This window comes from Panulirus ornatus, chromosome 16, assembly GCF_036320965.1.
Source record: "Panulirus ornatus isolate Po-2019 chromosome 16, ASM3632096v1, whole genome shotgun sequence".
NCBI classification, from domain to species: Eukaryota; Metazoa; Arthropoda; class Malacostraca; order Decapoda; family Palinuridae; genus Panulirus; species Panulirus ornatus.
Window position 1 is genome coordinate 12,029,222 of NC_092239.1, and position 17,084 is coordinate 12,046,305.

The following is a 17,084-nucleotide window of genomic DNA, read 5'->3' on the forward strand; positions in this document are numbered from 1 at the left end:
TCTGGTGCCTTTGAATTCAAGTGTTGAAGTAGAATGTTTGAGTGAGGGTAGGTCATCGGCCTTTTGTGCAACGGTCGTCGGTGACTGAGGGTACACAGACTTCCTGAGTCCCTTTTTCTTTTCTTTTGATGGTCGTAATGTATAGTATTCAATTCACTGTTTTTTTTAGACAGCCTGGTAGACTGATTGTTTTGAAGGCTCTGTGATTGTGTTTAGACAATCCAGTCGTCTGAAATTAGTTATAGTTTCTATCTCTGTATTTAGACTATCTGGCCACCTGATTATTATAGAGTTTCCGTCACTGTATTTAGATGATCTAATAGTCTGATTATTCTGTATCTTTCTATGTTTAGACTGCCTGGAGCGATCTCATTATAGTTTCTATCACTGTGTTTAGATGGTCTTAAAGTCTGATTATTCTTTAGTGGCTGTCTTTGTGTTCAGTCAGTCTAGGATTCTTGATTATTTCTGTGAACATGAAGAGAAAGGTAAGATGAATATTCATTCAGCACACTACAGGGAAGTTTTCATATGCTGAATGTGAGTGAGGAAAAAGGGACTCGCACAGTTAATCTGATAGTTCGACTATCGATTATAATGACAGAGTGGAGTGAGGTCGTCCATGTATAACTCGATGCGAGTAATCCTTTTTGCGTTTATATCATGTGATCGACTCTGACAATGTTTGCTGAGAAGATAATGTCTTCTGTATGGCACTTTAACACTTGTGACATTTGCTTTACCAGGTGTAGCGACACTCTTTCCCTCTACCAAAGATTTATGTATTGTGATTTTAGCTTTTTTTTTAGCCGAAAAGAGAGAGAGAGTGATTACGACGACTTTGCCTGTTACAGAGTTGACTCAAAGCACTCAGTATTTTTCTCGTATTTTATCCTTCACATGGGAAGACGGAGGATCTGTGCGAATGTACAGCTTTCATCAGCTTTCATCAGTCAATGAGCACCAGTCTGTCTTTGCTTTATCCCTCATATGTCTGCCTTATGTGTGGAGGTTAGGGACAGCCACAGTGTGTGGTGCCCCGCGAGGTCAGGAAGAGTTGTGGAATGTGAGGCCAGGAAGACTCGTGAAGGAGTGAGAGTAGGTTGTGTGATGTTCGGAGACCAGAGGGAGGCTTGATGTGTGTGGAGATCAGGAGAGAATTTTGTGGATGCCGAGAGATGAGGCGATGTGTAGAAACTAGAAGGACATATTTGGATGTCAGGATGAGCGTTATAGAAGGGTTGAGAAGCGAGAAGGTAAATGAAGATCCAGAAACCATTGGTTGGTGGCGAGGGAGTGGAATGATGATGAAGTGTTCAGGCGATAAGGATGGTGGACAAGCCACGAGATGATGGTGATAGTCTCATCTGAGGCTGTAGAGGATGCAGATGGTGCTCAGGTCAGGGGGTGAAGGTGATGGTACCGAGCCAAAACGGGAGATTATGATGATATAGAAGACTATAGAGACTATGGTCGAGGAGAAGCCAAGGGTCGGGAAGCTACTGGATGTTGTGGATTCAGTGGAGACCCAGGAGTTGATAAAGACGACGAAGACTGTTGTTAATGTGGGTACGAGGAGATGAGGAAGGTGGGTTGAAGGCCAGGGAGTGAGGGTAATGATGCTCACAAGGGAATATGATTACGGGGGGGGGTTCATTTGGAAGGGTGTAGGTGTCACTGAATGGGAGGAAAGGTTGAGGACAGAGAGGAGTGACCTTGGGAAGTGACAGAGGATGATGGAAAGAAGTGACTCATTCGCAAAAAGAAGTCCTTCACAAAAAAATACATATATTATACATATATATATATATATATATATATATATATATATATATATATATATATATATATATATATATATATATATACATATATATATATATATATATATATTCTTAAGGTTTTTGAAACTTACTTCTAAACACCATCACCTTAGCCAACAGAACCCTCTTAGATTGTTATAGACACTATAACCACAAGGGACTCCCCTCCCCCTCACACACACACACATACACACACACACACACCCTTGCTAACCTAACCAGCTTCTCCTGAAAGACTTGGCCTCTGGCCTCTCTCTATACACCGCCTGAAGGCTACCGTTTCAAACATTTGCTCCCGACTTGTACACTGGAGTGTTACACTCAGCCTGGTGCTCCTCCACTCCTCTCCTGGAGGTTGATCTTTTGTCTTGGAGCACAGGATGATGAAATGAACTCAGTCATGTACTCGCAAATTGCATGATTGACTCAGTCATGCACTTACAGATTGAATTGTAGAGTCATTACTCACTCTGTCATGCACATACAAATTGGACCGCAGACGCACGCCATACATTGGCCCATGAACCACCAAAGTGGACAACAGACTCATGAGACACACTAGCTCATCACTCACAAAGAAGACCATAGTCACGTCATACATTCACAGTGTCTCATACTGGCTCATAAATTCACAAGGAGGACCATAGTCACGTCATACACTCACAATGACTAATACTGGCTCATAAACTCACAAAGACCATAGTAGCGTCATACACTCACAATGACTCATGCTGGCTCATAAACTCACAAAGAAGACCATAGTCACGTCATACACTCACAGTGTCTCAGAGAGGCTCATACACTCACAATGTAGACCAGAGAGAGTCACCTCATACATTGGCTCATGAGCTGGAATGAAAGGGAGGACCCTGATACTCACTGGCTCATGAAATTGCATGATAGACCATACCCTCATGATTAATTACTCCCTCATACACTCACAATTGACACTATGGGGGCAGGGCATAATATGACTCTCGAACTCACAAAATGGAGTAGGATCATGCCATACATTCTGTTTCTAGAACTCATAACCTACCATTTGAAATTCTCCCTACTACACTATGTATCCTGTACATGAATCGGTTTAAAGATTAATAGAGGACTCCCTAGTACTGTAACTACATAACTGAGGTGAAAAGCGTGAAAAAAAAAAGAAAGTGACTAACAGAGGAAAAGGATTGGATTCTCTGTGCAGAACAGAATCCGAGCTTGAATTCAAGTACACTCAGCAAAACCCACTCCTATCGAGATATTGGCAGCAGCTGAAAACCGTGCGTGGAGATGAGGTACACAGTTGAGTTTCCCACCACCAAGATGGATGTACGAAAGTTAGAGTCGCACCTACCTAATGTACGTTCGTGTTGCATACCACAACCATACAGACACCACAACAGTGACAGATGTGCACCTCGGGGCCCCTCATGCCACACGCATTAGTGCATGTGTGCACCATGAGCCCCCTACCCACAAACACCCACCCACCCACACACACACACACACACACACACACACACACACACACACACACACACACACGTACACACACACACGTACACACACACACACACACACACACACACACACACACACACACACACACACACACACATCCACTTATGACAGCTGTGCTTCACCAACCTTCAGACAAACTCTCGGTACATATGTGCATCATGAACATACACTCCAGTGGCAGAAGTGCACAAGGAACCCTCACAGTCCCACATATGGCACAGGTGTCCAGTAGGTGATGAACTAGTAGTAGTAGTAGCAGTAGTAGTAGCAGCAGCAGTAGCAGTAGTAAAATAGTTATAGTAGTAGTAGTTGTTGTAATAGTAGTAGTAGTAATAGTAATAACAGTAGTGTAGTGGTAGTAGAAATAGTAGAAGTACAAATAGCAGTAGTGGCACTAGTAGTAGTAATAGTAGTAGTAGTAGTAGTAAAATAGTAATAAAAGTAGTAGCAGTGGTAACAATAGTAGTAGTAGTAGTAATAGTAACACTTTTTTATAACAAATTACATATATATATATATAAAAATAGGGTAATTAACACAAGGCTTAACCATTTACTTAATATAAAGATTCGTCAGGCAAATGAGAGGAGGTCATCGTTAATTACATAAGATGTGTTTACTTTCTGCAGAGCAATGGGAAAGCCAACTTCTCTTCCAGATGGTTAATAGTGAGGCGTAAAAAGGGATGGGGAGTGTAAGTAACCACCATATTATTTACTTTCATTTAAGTCAAAAGAACCAACATCATGCCATGCACACGGGACATAGACAAGCGGCACAGACAGGTCAGACCTGGGTCACTCGTAGGGTCTTACGTGGGTCACTCTTCGGTTACTGGCGGGTCAAGTGAATTGTTCATGGGTAAGGTCAGTAACAAGCCACATATAGTTCATTGATTATATATATATATATGTGTATATATATATATATATATATATATATATATATATATATATATATATATATATATATATATATATTTCATACTATTCGCCATTTCCCGCGATAGCGAGGTAGCGTTAAGAACAGAGGACTGGGCCTTTGAGGGAATACCCTCACCTGGCCCCCTTCTCTGTTCCTTCTTTTGGAAAATTAAAATAAAAAAATGAGAGGGGAGGATTTCCAGCCCCCCGCTCCCTTCCCTTTTAGTCGCCTTCTACGACACGCAGGGAATACGTGGGAAGTATTCTTTCTCCCCTATCCCCAGGGATAATATATATATATATATATATATATATATATATATATATATATATATATATATATATATATATATATATATATATATATATATTGTCATAAACAGCTTAGAGATAGGTCACTGAAAGGTCACATCAGAAGGGTCACTGGTCAATGACAGGCTATGGAGGAGGTCTTTGACAATCATCCAAGGAATTTCCAACTATTATGGTCGCTAAGAGAGAGTGTCGCACAGGTTCTCAAACCATTTACAGACGGGTTTCGAACAAGTCATGGATAAGTAACTGTTATGAAATACCTACTTATCGTTCGAGGTCAGTGGCCTCCATGAGGAGACACGGGCGTAAACATCACTTGGGGATGCAGTCATGTCACATACGGGTCACAGAACGGGTCACGAACGGGTTGCTGACAGGTCATGCAGGGCTGGCAACAACAAGAAGGGTTAGAGACAATTCTTGCAAGGTCATCTGAAGTGCAGCCCAACAGCTAAGAGCCTTGTGGCTCTCTTCATGTGGAAGTAGACTGATTTGCCTCAGTATTGTACCTCCGTTGCATGGAGATCCATCGCGAAATGGTGTACTAAGTCCAGTGTGTGTGTGTGTGTGTGTGTGTGTGTGTGTGTGTGTGTTATACCGTGAGCTACAACCCAATTCAGGCATTCCTGTCACTGATGGCTTTCTTCATTAACAACAGGTCCTTACATGAGAAGACTTGTCATCCTCAACAAAATCGCCGACGCTTTTTTCAAAAATTCGTAAGAGAAAAAAAAAATTGGACGAAATTGTAATTATTTTCTTACGCCTTTTGGCATTTTAGTTCGAGTTTCCATGTCCCTCAAAAAAAAAAATCTAGATTTACTTTTTTAGCATATCTCAAAGGAATTAAAAAAGAAGAATTCATAGGCTTTATATTCTAGGAAAAAAAATAGATTTCAGACAGTATTCTATGCGTTCGATATTTGATAAGAATCTTCAAGGGACTTTCTGCTGAATCTCGCAAACTAGACGACAAAGAACAAGCCAACTAGAGGTGACGAGTCTTCCTTTGAAGATCATTAACGTTTCAAAAAACGTGTTCGTAGCATCGGCAACTCATCAACTCATCTACCTGACTGTGTTGGCACGTCATACTGTTCTTGTGTCCACATCCCGTCCTGTGGATTTCCATGAGAGTTTCTTCATTTTGATCCGCTCTTACTTTTAAGCCATAAATCTTTAGGGACGTAAATAGGAATTTTCATGAAAGAGAGGAAAAAAAAAAGATCAAACGCAGTTGTTTATGTCTTGCACATTTTTTCGTTGTGGTTATATTGTAATTTTTGGGGGGTACCTGCAGGCCTTTTTCTTTCAATATCTGCTTTTCTTAAAATTTACATATAATCGAAACAAACACTCAAACAATCCTTACACTCCTGGTGTACATAAATGAGTGTTTGAAGTAACGCACTGAGATGTAACATAAGATCCTTGAGAACTAAAGTCGGTCTTAGATTTATGCCAATTGATTGCATTCCATTGACTCATTTATCAATAGGTACATTTAGTTACTCTAACAATAACAAAAGACGGTCATCAAAGTCATATCTTTCGGTGAAATACTTTTCCAGTGTGGTTGATATTCTGTGAACGTAAAGGTCTTGACACTGGACATTTTATTCTCACTTCAGAAATCTTACCCCAAAAAGTTGCTGTTGTCGTTAAAGATTAGCCAGGACCTTGCCCGTCAAGAGCACTTCACTGTTGACCGCCCTGTTTACCCGGACCCCCCAACGTACAGGTTTGAGTCACTTCGAAGTGGCTCTAGCGCCTGTAAGCCGCAGGGTCTCCTCCTCGAATGATCGAATTGTAAAGAGGATTCTACCCAGTCTTCTTAAAATCTTCCTCACAAAGCGACGCCCTTTCTTCGCGAAAGACTCCAATTTCTTTTCTCTTTTTCTAACATGTATTGCACACTTCGTTTTGCTTTTAATTCATAATACTTTACTTGGGGTATACACCGGAAGACTCAGTTCTCGTGTGGTCAAGGAATATTTATGTGGTCATAGAGTTTAGGGTGAGCAGTAAATTTTTTTTTAGAGATTCGTTAATCTGTTCATTGTCCATATTTACCGGTTCAGAGTGGCATGCACGTTTATAGAGAAAATTTAAATTGTAATTAACAAGGAAAAGCAAGACTATGATCATGTATTGAAGTTATAAAAGCAACTATCAGAAAAAGACAAGAGATATCTTTTATCTTGTAGAATTTATTCTTTTGCATTTATAGAAGGGTATTGCGTTTCCACTAATAAAAAGAATCGTAATGAGAACTTAACAGGGGAAACTGAAGTGACCTTGTACTGTCAGGAGCAGTAAAGTGCCCCAGATGTTAGCCATTAAGAAGCATTCAACAGTAAATTAGTCATCATTGCTATCAGAATCTTTCGATGGCGAAGCTCTTCACGAATAACCCTGGAAAACATTGTCTCTTTCTCTTTACCAAGAGCAAACATTTAGCCATTTTTTAGGTTGGCCTGGATATGCCCTGTGGCGTTCATGCAATACCCTTCATTTCCCCTGTTAAAGTGTGGGTCATATTATATCTTAAACATGCTGGGAGAGGGAGGCAGTAGGGATCAAGGCACACATTTCAACACCCCTCACTGCTGCTAACCTACAGCGTTAACACTACGTGACTCCTACATGACTACAGTGTCTGGCATTAGCTGGAATAGCACAGGGAGGTGGGGACAACATTTACTGAGGGGGAGGAGGTGACACCAGAGAGCAAGGCCTACCTCGGGGATGGTGTCCAGCTTGTGTGTGTAGCCGGAACGCTGCAAGCAAAACAACACAACACATTCATTAGCCACTCAGGTGCTCTCATGCGGTAGTTTCGTGGTTGTTAAACACACACACACACACACACACACACACACACACAGGCGCCAGTTGCTTACTGCTTTTCAATTTCGTATTCATGTTGTCTGGTTATGCATCTAATATCATTGTAATCTTTAAGCCACCGTTCGCAGGAAGCCCTGCTAGTAAGATGACGGCTGATAGACAACGAGGAAACAGCTGCGCCCCCGCCAAGCAAAGGAGTGTTACACCATCATCGGAAACATCAGCTTTAACTTAAGGTCAGCCATAGAATGGATGGGGAATCGATGAGCCTTGCTCTTTCCCTCATCGTTAGAGAGGAGAATGGGCGATGTTTGTCCACTCGCTCACATCTGCCGAGAGAATCTGTGAAGCCTGTGTTTTTGCTCACCATCTGTGAGGGGGAAATAGATGAGGATTGCCCTTTCGTTCGTCATTATCGAGCGGTTTAAGCGATGGAGCTTGCCTTTCAATAGTTCATCAGTGAGGTCAATGGAGGTACAGCCATCCCACTCACTCACCGTCTCTGGTCGTGTGGTGGGTGTGGGCGTGTGTTTGTGTGTGTAGGTGGCGGCTGCTCGGCAAGCACCCTGTCAACAAATATATCAATGATCGACCAGGGATGATATTGACCAGCCAGGAGTAATGGTAACCATCCAGAGACGATGGTTACTTGACATATTTATCACAGACAGACCACGGATGTTGTTGACTAAACACAGGTATCAATTAACTGACTGGCCATGAGAGGTGTTGATCAAAGAGGTGTAGTGACGAGGTGTTGACCTGCCACAGGTGGGTGGGCCGCTGTGACACGTGTTGACCTTACAGACGTATTGCTGATCGACCAGGCGTGGCACTAACCATCCAGGCATAGTGTTAACCAACTTAAGAGGTTGTATTGACCAGAGAAGCATGATGTTAAACAACCAGCCATTTGTGTTGAGCAGCCACTCATGGAATTAGCCAGCCTTGTATTGTGTTGCTCAACCAGGCGTGATACTGATCAGCCAAGCATAGTTTTGACCAGCAGTGTTCTTAAACAGCCAGACGTGGTGTTGACCATTGAAAATGAATGCTAATCGAGTGTAATGTGTTCACCAGCAAGACCTCCCATCACGTAATATGAAACAGATCACAGCAGTCATCATATCTTCAGCACCACATCTAGGGTACGTCAGTATAACATTCAGCAGCCCACGGATCGTGTCATCGTACTCAAGGTTGCTACAGTTGTGCTCAGCGATCGAGCAGTTGTGTTCAAGACTCGTGCTGTGTTGCTCAAGGGTCATACCGGTCGAACTAGCGGGTCGAACCTTCGAGCTCTATGGATAAATCAGGATACCGTATCAGACACATTAAACGTGGGTTGATATAAGAGGGTATGATAATGCATGTGTCCCTACGTAGCCGACCCATCAGGCAGGGGGACGTGCGTGTTACAAGTAAGCAAGGGAAGTGACTAGTACCTTCACAGCAGTTGTGCTCCGGGTGTTCGTTTGGGAGAATGTGACACCTCGACTGAACCCGTGGTTCTCTTCCTCCCAGTTTTATTCTCTTCTCGAAACTTTATCTTGATCGCCTCACACCCCAGCACCCGGGGTTGGGAGGGGGGGGTGGTTATCAGTTCTTCAACTCCTAGAATACCGTCCCTCTAGGAAGCACTCCTAACAATACTGCTAAAAAAAAAAAACCCTTCTCTTCAGTCAACACTCCCAATAAATCCAAGATTCCCCTCCAAAGTAATTTGGTTCCTAATTACCACGTCTTTCCAGTCAACAATGCAGAAAGAGATTCATGGTGTAACCTGCATCCACTTGGACCTGAGCTCTGCTAACGACTATTGTTGCTAGATTTAGAGCTACTACTGTCGCCACACACACACACACACACACACACACACACACACACACACACACACACACACACACACACACACACAAACAAACAACACTTGTCTGGCTACATCATGTGGCTAGTGCCATTATTATGTAAGGGCATTTTATCCCATGCAAGTTCCTCACATTACTGAATGTTCAGACCCCCATTAACCCAGAATCTCCTTCACTCCGTCCCTCTGTCTCCTTTTCAGTCTTTCTCTCTCCCTTACTCCCTCCACTTTTAATAGATTCATCCTCTTAGTCAGTCTTTATTTGCTTATCCTTTCCATAAAGTTGAACCATTTCAGTAAACCTTGGTCAGCTTTCTTAATCAGACTGCGCTTACTAACACATTGCCTCTCCCATACACTCTTTAATTTTTTACACATTCACCCCAACTCACTTTATAGATCGTCCTCAGGAATTTGATTTCTAACACAGCCACCTTCTTCACCTCTAAAACCTTTATGCTTTACAGCGGAGTTTCCACAAGGGGCATTTCTTTTACGCATCGAAATGACGCAACAAACACTGAATAGTCACCCTCCCAACGCAGTCTTAAACACCCATCTAAAACCACATTCCCCACACGTATTACGAGCTACGCTTTCTCGTCTGCACTCTGGACACCACCTACCCTTGCAGCAAAGAGATTCGACATATCACAAGATCCTTCTTCATGCCTAAGATGCAACCATCATACTGAAGACACTAAGCTCTTATTTCAGAAGTGTCTTGCACTTTCCTGACACAGACGTACACACATCACCACAAACCCTGTCCCGCCCAGTGGATGTGGCTGGCTTCCTGAGCTCAGTTATCATGAGATTAGCTAATCAATCATTTAACTGAAACTTTTAAGCCATGACCAGTCAGTATCTTGTCTGCATTACACGGTCAAGAACCGGGTTGAGCGTATGTTGTGAATGTTTTTTGTTTCGTTTTTTTCATCAACCCATCAGTGGCGCTTTCATTTCTAGGGCCAGTTGTGTTTATATCCGTACAGCCAATCGTCGAGTACTATGCATTGGCAGTCAGTTAATGCCGTTTTACAGACGCCATTTCAGTTTTATGAATTATTCATCAATGTGCTTAAATTCACAGCCAATCAGCAGGATTACTGTATCAGTGATTTATCAGCTTTGGCTTTTACGTCTAATAAGCAGTAAGCATCACTTGTACACTTGCAGCCAATCAGAGGCATTCTTTACGGTCATAGCCAATTAGAACCACTTTCACATCCAGAACCAATTAACAACGTCTTTTCATCCTCAACCACTTTGCATATCCAACCAATAAGAAGCGTCTTTACATCCACAACCAATCTACAGCGTCTTTACATCAACAAGTAACCAACATGGTACATGGACGGGTGACATGAGCCTCCCACATTGGTGAGTGACTTCCAATGCAGTTGAGACCAGTTCGGTCAAGGCATGAGTAACATAAATGAAATGCAGTCCGTCGGACTGAACACAGAGCTGTGGCGCAGAGCATATCAAACACCGTATCAACATTATAGGACGTAGACATGGAACAGATAAGATGTATAAACATGTATGTCATATATGTTAACATTGGTGACAACATTGACAAGCACAGGGGAATGGTATGGGTGGGGAGGGAGCTGACGAATTCTGTGATTCTCTGACATCAGTTCTTCTTTCTTTCTCTTTTTTCTTCTCTCATGAATTAACTTTTTTTAATACTGCAAGGGCCTTTGTTGACGTGAGTTTTGGTCTTGTTATTAATCGAGGAAACTAGAGAGGACTGTTGTTTAATGATGACTCACTCAACTTCCATGGAACAAGGAATATTTAGTAAAGTGTTAATGATCATTACGCACAGTGAAAATAGATTTCTTTTTTTTTTTTTTAGTATTAATAACAATGTATACATTGTATACATACGTTTTAACGCACTGATGAAGCATCTGAAAATACATACAGTAGTTTTGGTGAGTAAAAATGAGCATAGATATATGATTCTTGCAAAAGGTTTTATATGCTCTCTCTCTCTCTCTCTCTCTCTCTCTCTCTCTCTCTCTCTCTCTCTCTCTCTCTCTCTCTCTCTCTCTCTCTCTCTCTCTCTCTCTCCCGTGCCTCTGGTCCCCCGTCTACTAACGCCCTGTCTGCTCTGCTGTTGGCCCTGCAGGTTCATAAGAGGCTCCGACGACCTCTTCAAGAAGAGTTTGATCTTCTTCTCTCTGCTCATGGGCTCCTTCTTCTTCTGCGGCGAGTAGGAGTTGTACAGCAGTTTGTGGAACACCCTGGGAGACACGGGAGGGAAATACTAGAACACGGTGAACACGGAAGAACTTCCAAGGGGGAACACCCTATATCAGATACAGAATGATAAGTAGAACACTGTGAACATGGGACAATATCCAGAGCACTGTGAGAACATAGAATAGTATTTACAGTAGAGCACCATGTGAACATAGAACTGTAACTAGAACACCATGTGAACACGGAACAGTAACCAGAGCACCATGTGAACATGGAACAGTAACCAGAGCATCATGTGAACATGGAACAGTAACCAGAGCACCATGTGAACATGGAACAGTAACCAGAGCACCTTGTGAACATGGAACAGTAACCAGAGCACCATGTGAACACGAAACAGTAACCAGAGCACCTTGTGAACATGGAACAGTAACCAGAGCACCTTGTGAACATGGAACAGTAACCAGAGCACCATGTGAACATGGAACAGTAACCAGAGCACCTTGTGAACATGGAACAGTAACCAGAGCACCTTGTGAACATTGAACAGTAACCAGAGCACCATGTGAACATGGAACAGTAATAAGAGCACATTATGAACATGGAACAGTAACCAGAGCACCATGTGAACACGGAACAGTAACCAGAGCACCATGTGAACACGCAACAGTAACCAGAGCACCATGTGAACACGGAACAGTAACCAGAACACCATGTGAACACGCAACAGTAACCAGAGCACCATGTGAACATGGAACAGTAACCAGAGCACCATGTGAACATGGAACAGTAACCAGAACACCATGTGAACATGGAACAGTAAACCAGAGCACCATGTGAACACGCATCAGTAACCAGAGCACCATGTGAACATGGAACAGTAAACCAGAGCACCATGTGAACACAGAACAGTAAACCAGCGCACCATGTGAACACGGAACAGTAACCAGAGCACCATGTGAACACGGAACAGTAACCAGAGCACCTTGTGAACACGGAACAGTAACCAGAGCACCATGTGAACACGGAACAGAAGTTGGTGGATTATTCTTCAAGACATACAACAATAACTAGAACACAGGTTTGGCATAGAACAAAATGGTTAGAACACCGAAAATAAAACATTAAGTCATTGGAACTCCCTGTGAAACAGCAAGGCTACCAACGAAACACAGTAACATCAGAAATTTCTAAAGACGTTCGATGAATTCCTCCCAGTCAAAGAGAAAAATAGAAAGACACTAATTGAGATACAGATCAACAAGTAAAAGAAAACGAAAGAAGGAAATGATAATGGAGTTCAGTGAGTAAGGAATAGAATAATGATTCCTGTCATGATAAACTGAATATTAACTGAATGTTAAAGAGGTAAACAGAGGAACATTACGAAACGTAGGACAGTCATTTGTGAAGAACACTATAAGACTGAACGAGAATTTATGGAAGTTTTTGAGACGTGGAACATTCATCTGTGGGATGCAAAACGTTCTTCTTTGTAACTGCAGGACTCGTCATCATTTGTAGAGAACATCGTCTGACAAAGAATAATCCACAATGGAAACTGTAGCAACATTATGATAGCAATATCTTGTGGGACGTTGCACAACACACACACAAAGATGAACATGTGTCATCTTTCTTTATGATCAAGACCAACTTTTATATACATAATATATATATATATATATATATATATATATATATATATATATATATATATATATATATATATACGTGTGTGTGTGTGTGTGTGTGTGTGTGATCAAAACCTAGCTCTCAATCGTACTACATCTCAGTTCAGTGTCTTCTAATCAGTATTCAGTGGTATCCGCGCTCCATCAGTGTTGATATCTCCCAGCCCAGTACTCAGTGGCGTGTGGGCCGTGTTTGTACCCAGAGCGCAAATGGCCTTAGATTTATCTTGAACACCTGGTGAATGTGTTCCAGATTTTTTTTTTTAACTGGCGGTTATAACTTGACCGTGACTGCCTCAGTGACCACCTAGCAGTTGGCAAGCTCAGAGTCTAAACAGCCAAACAGACTGTCAGTGGCGTTCGTGCCCTATACGATTGTTGACTCCCAGCCAAGTCCTTAATGTTCCATGCCCCGTCCAATGTAGGACTTCCTAACTACTCTAATTAGTGGTGGTGTTTCAGGACTCTCAGTGTTTACATTGCTAGCAAAGCCTCACATTTATTGAGGTTGTTATCATCGTCAGTGGACAGAAGTGAGTATAATCTTCTTGAGGAACTTCTCGCTCTAAAGGAATCCTTCTTTTCCTGATCCTATATAGGCATGTAGCCTTGAAACTGCAGGAACCTTATAAGAAGGGGGTCCTATGGTTATATAATGACGATAATAGTGATCATAAAGATAATGATGATATCAGTAGTAATAAAGATGATGATAACAGTAGTAATATAGATAATGATGATAATAGTGATAATATAGATAATGATAATAGTAATTATAATTACAGTGGTAATCTAGCATAGCAGAAAAAAGCTAATGATAATAATGGTATCAATTATAATAAAAATATCATTTCAGTGGTAGCTTAGCCAACCGTACTAGTTTGATGTCTCCCAGCTCAATATTTAGAGATAGCAATAACAAATCAGTGTTCCCAGCCTCATACTCCAAAGATACCAACGCCCTATGAGATGTGGTCTTTCCCAGCCTAGAGCACAGTGTGGTAGCAACGCCCTTATGGTTGTGGTGTCTCCCAGAACTCTACCGCACCATTGTGTGTATGCCATCACCTAGCCTAGTCCTCTTTCACAGCTGTATCCCAGACCTTACCTGCTTCGAGCGGCGAGCACAGCCTTGACGGCACAGACGGGTTCGCGTGTGTCCCCCACCAGGAAGGTCACGTCACACAACTCCGGCATGGACGCCAGGAACTTCATGTCCTCCGCCAGACCTGTCTTGTTCTCGAAGGTTGAGAAATCCGGCTCGTCGCTCAGCGCCCCGGCCATGGCGATGGCCTGCTCCAGCATGCTGTACCTGTGGAGACCATACTGATACTGGCTTGCTGTTGTGTCACCAGAGGTGTAGGGACGGTGGTGCGCGTTAGGTGCTGCTGTGGTCAGTGACGAGAGATGATGTATTTAAGATGGTGTACAGAGGATGGTATTGTGTGTCGTATTTTTTGATGACTGGTGTCGTGTCTCTGGTGTTGTGGCACTGTGGTTATTGTGGTGTTAGATAACTTGTGTTTAGTCTCGTGTTGTCCCTGAATTAAAGCATCTCTTCCAATAACAAAGGCGTGGTTGCTCGCATCGATACCAATTACACCACGTACACGGAACAGATCTCGACGCAATGTCACCTCTCCTAGCGTTCAGCTATTTGGTCTTGCTTATTTCTAGCCTGAAATGTGTTTCGAGTACTGTTTCTCCCGTGATTTGAAGTGTTTGCTGAAACAGTCAACACAAAAGCATTCATCTGTCATTGTGTGCTCCAGTGAGGACAGCCACTGAATGCTTTGTTGACAGTGTTTTTGGGGGGTAAATAGAATGGTTTCCATTGCTTTTTCCCTTAAGTCCTTGTGAAAAAAATAATAATATTCAGCATAATCATAAATCTTTGTTTCAGTGGTTGGGATAGAGCTCGTGTTTCTTCTGACATGAATACCAAATTTTCTGCAAACATGACCACTGTTCCTAACATGTCCTCCTCCCCCAGTGCAAGGACTATCCTCAAATCCACCAGGTGAAGCTTCGAACAACATATAGGGTTTTTCAATGGGTTAATGGTACTGAATACTATTGTGTTTGATCATAGAATCCTTTAATAGAGACGGATGCCATGTAAGTCATGAATGTTCTCTAACTTTCAGATCAACATGGCCCACATCTCTTGACAAAGCACCTGTTGGTAGAGGCTTCCTTACTGCGGTTAATGGATCTTTGGGATCTGTTAAAGCTGAAGGATGACTGACTGTTCGACTCATGTTTCACCGTTGACGTTGGACATGACCGTACCATCTTTAGGATAGGATGGTATGAACTTTCATTCATGCGCTAGTAGTAGTAAGTCTTCACACCACTTATCCTTCTCTCATCTACGTTCTTTATTCTACCTTTTCCTTTAGATCGAGATACACTTCAATAGTTATCTGTCGATAGTTATATGTGATTTTAAACCTCTTTTGATCTTTATATATTTGACTTTCACAGCCATACTTGTTAGGACTAGTACACCCTCATGCACATCTCTTATACATTCTGCACTCAAACGTTTTTCTTTTCCATTCTCTAAAGCTTTCCGTAAACATTTAGATTAATCTCCCATCCTCAAAGAAATTCAAATATATAAGTTCCTCTACAGCTTCAAGCCCTCCAGCATTCAAACTGATATTACACCATGATATCCCATCCCTTTCCAAAACCAAAGATTTATTTTCACATGCATTACTTTAGTCTTTTCATAATCTCTCTCTCCCACGTACATCAATGAGATCCACACTGTTCCATCCAAACTCCCCCTCTGATGCAGCTAACAGGCACAGCATTATTTAGACAACAGCTGCGGTATCGTCCATTATATTTCACCAGGATCTATCAGTATACCACCATGACCCCATCCCGCCCTCATCTCACGTACCGCCTCATCCATTAAACATTAAACAACTAGGGTGACTTCACACAGCCATGACATACTGCCACATTTACTTCACACCGCGCGCTGATACCATCAGTAGTAACTCTCACAGATGCGCTACTGCTTTAAGAGAACTTGAATAGCGTTCTGAAGTCTCCCGTGTGCGCCACTCAGTCAAGACTTCCCTGGCAGCTTTCCTCTTCACTTAACCATATATGTTTTTTGATCTATGAGTGGTGCTCACATACCCATTTTCTCTTGAACTTTTTCCTTATGTTTATAAGCACAATTGTCTTATGAACACACTCATTACCTCCTCAATCCCTCTAATAATAGGTTTGCTAATCCGTTTAAGACAAATAGTCATTATCCTACTACATAACTTGAGGCAGGAGACCGATTCCTGTGTAAATCGTGCACTCATTGTTACTCTACAGTTATTGCCTTCCACCAGTCGTCAAGCGTATGACCAGTTGCCAAGCTTTCATCATACACGTTTTCCAGATCCATTCTACACCATCTCACTAACCCATCTATATACTCCAGACGTAACAACGTCGTCGAAAAATTCATATTCAGCAAGAGCAATATTTGACAGTGGATTACTGTTATGTCTGTGGTCAGAGTCTGACAAATCAGGAAACGTATACAATTGGCACAGCACGAAATAGATGGCATTGTCCCGCTATAAGTAATTGCCATTATTTTTGGTACATTATTACCAAGCTCAACTAGATAACGAGTGTCTTAAACAAATCATACATCTTTTCTTCCATTGTGACTCTCGAATGATCCATTTTCGTCACGAACGCTTTAACTATAAAATCGAGATAAGGACATTTCGTTCTCACAAAGACTTAAAGTTGCCAGAGGTTGGTTTTGGGGGTTTCCAACCAGTGACCGTTATAAAGTACCAGTTAGGGCATTACATTATCACAGAGGAATCCATGACGTATATTGGTGTTACGC

The 17,084-nt window shown here is 42.1% G+C and overlaps 2 protein-coding genes across 6 annotated transcripts in view; one reads left to right on the forward strand and one right to left on the reverse strand.

The window, feature by feature from the left end:
* The window catches only part of LOC139754137 (A disintegrin and metalloproteinase with thrombospondin motifs 5-like), a 461,304-nt gene that overhangs the window by 403,548 nt on the left and 40,672 nt on the right, over positions 1-17,084 (forward strand). The window lies entirely within an intron of this gene.
* gprs (speckle type BTB/POZ protein) overlaps positions 1-17,084 on the reverse strand; it is a 52,112-nt gene that overhangs the window by 25,809 nt on the left and 9,219 nt on the right. For 2 of the 3 annotated variants that reach the window (XM_071671266.1, XM_071671269.1), the window contains exons 2-4: positions 14,313-14,516; positions 11,407-11,551; positions 7,318-7,356 (exon numbers count right to left, since the gene is read on the reverse strand). In XM_071671266.1, the coding sequence (XP_071527367.1) occupies positions 7,318-7,356; positions 11,407-11,551; positions 14,313-14,516 (388 nt within the window). The remainder of the gene's footprint in view (positions 1-7,317; positions 7,357-11,406; positions 11,552-14,312; positions 14,517-17,084) is intronic. The other variant, XM_071671268.1, reaches the window with a different exon arrangement.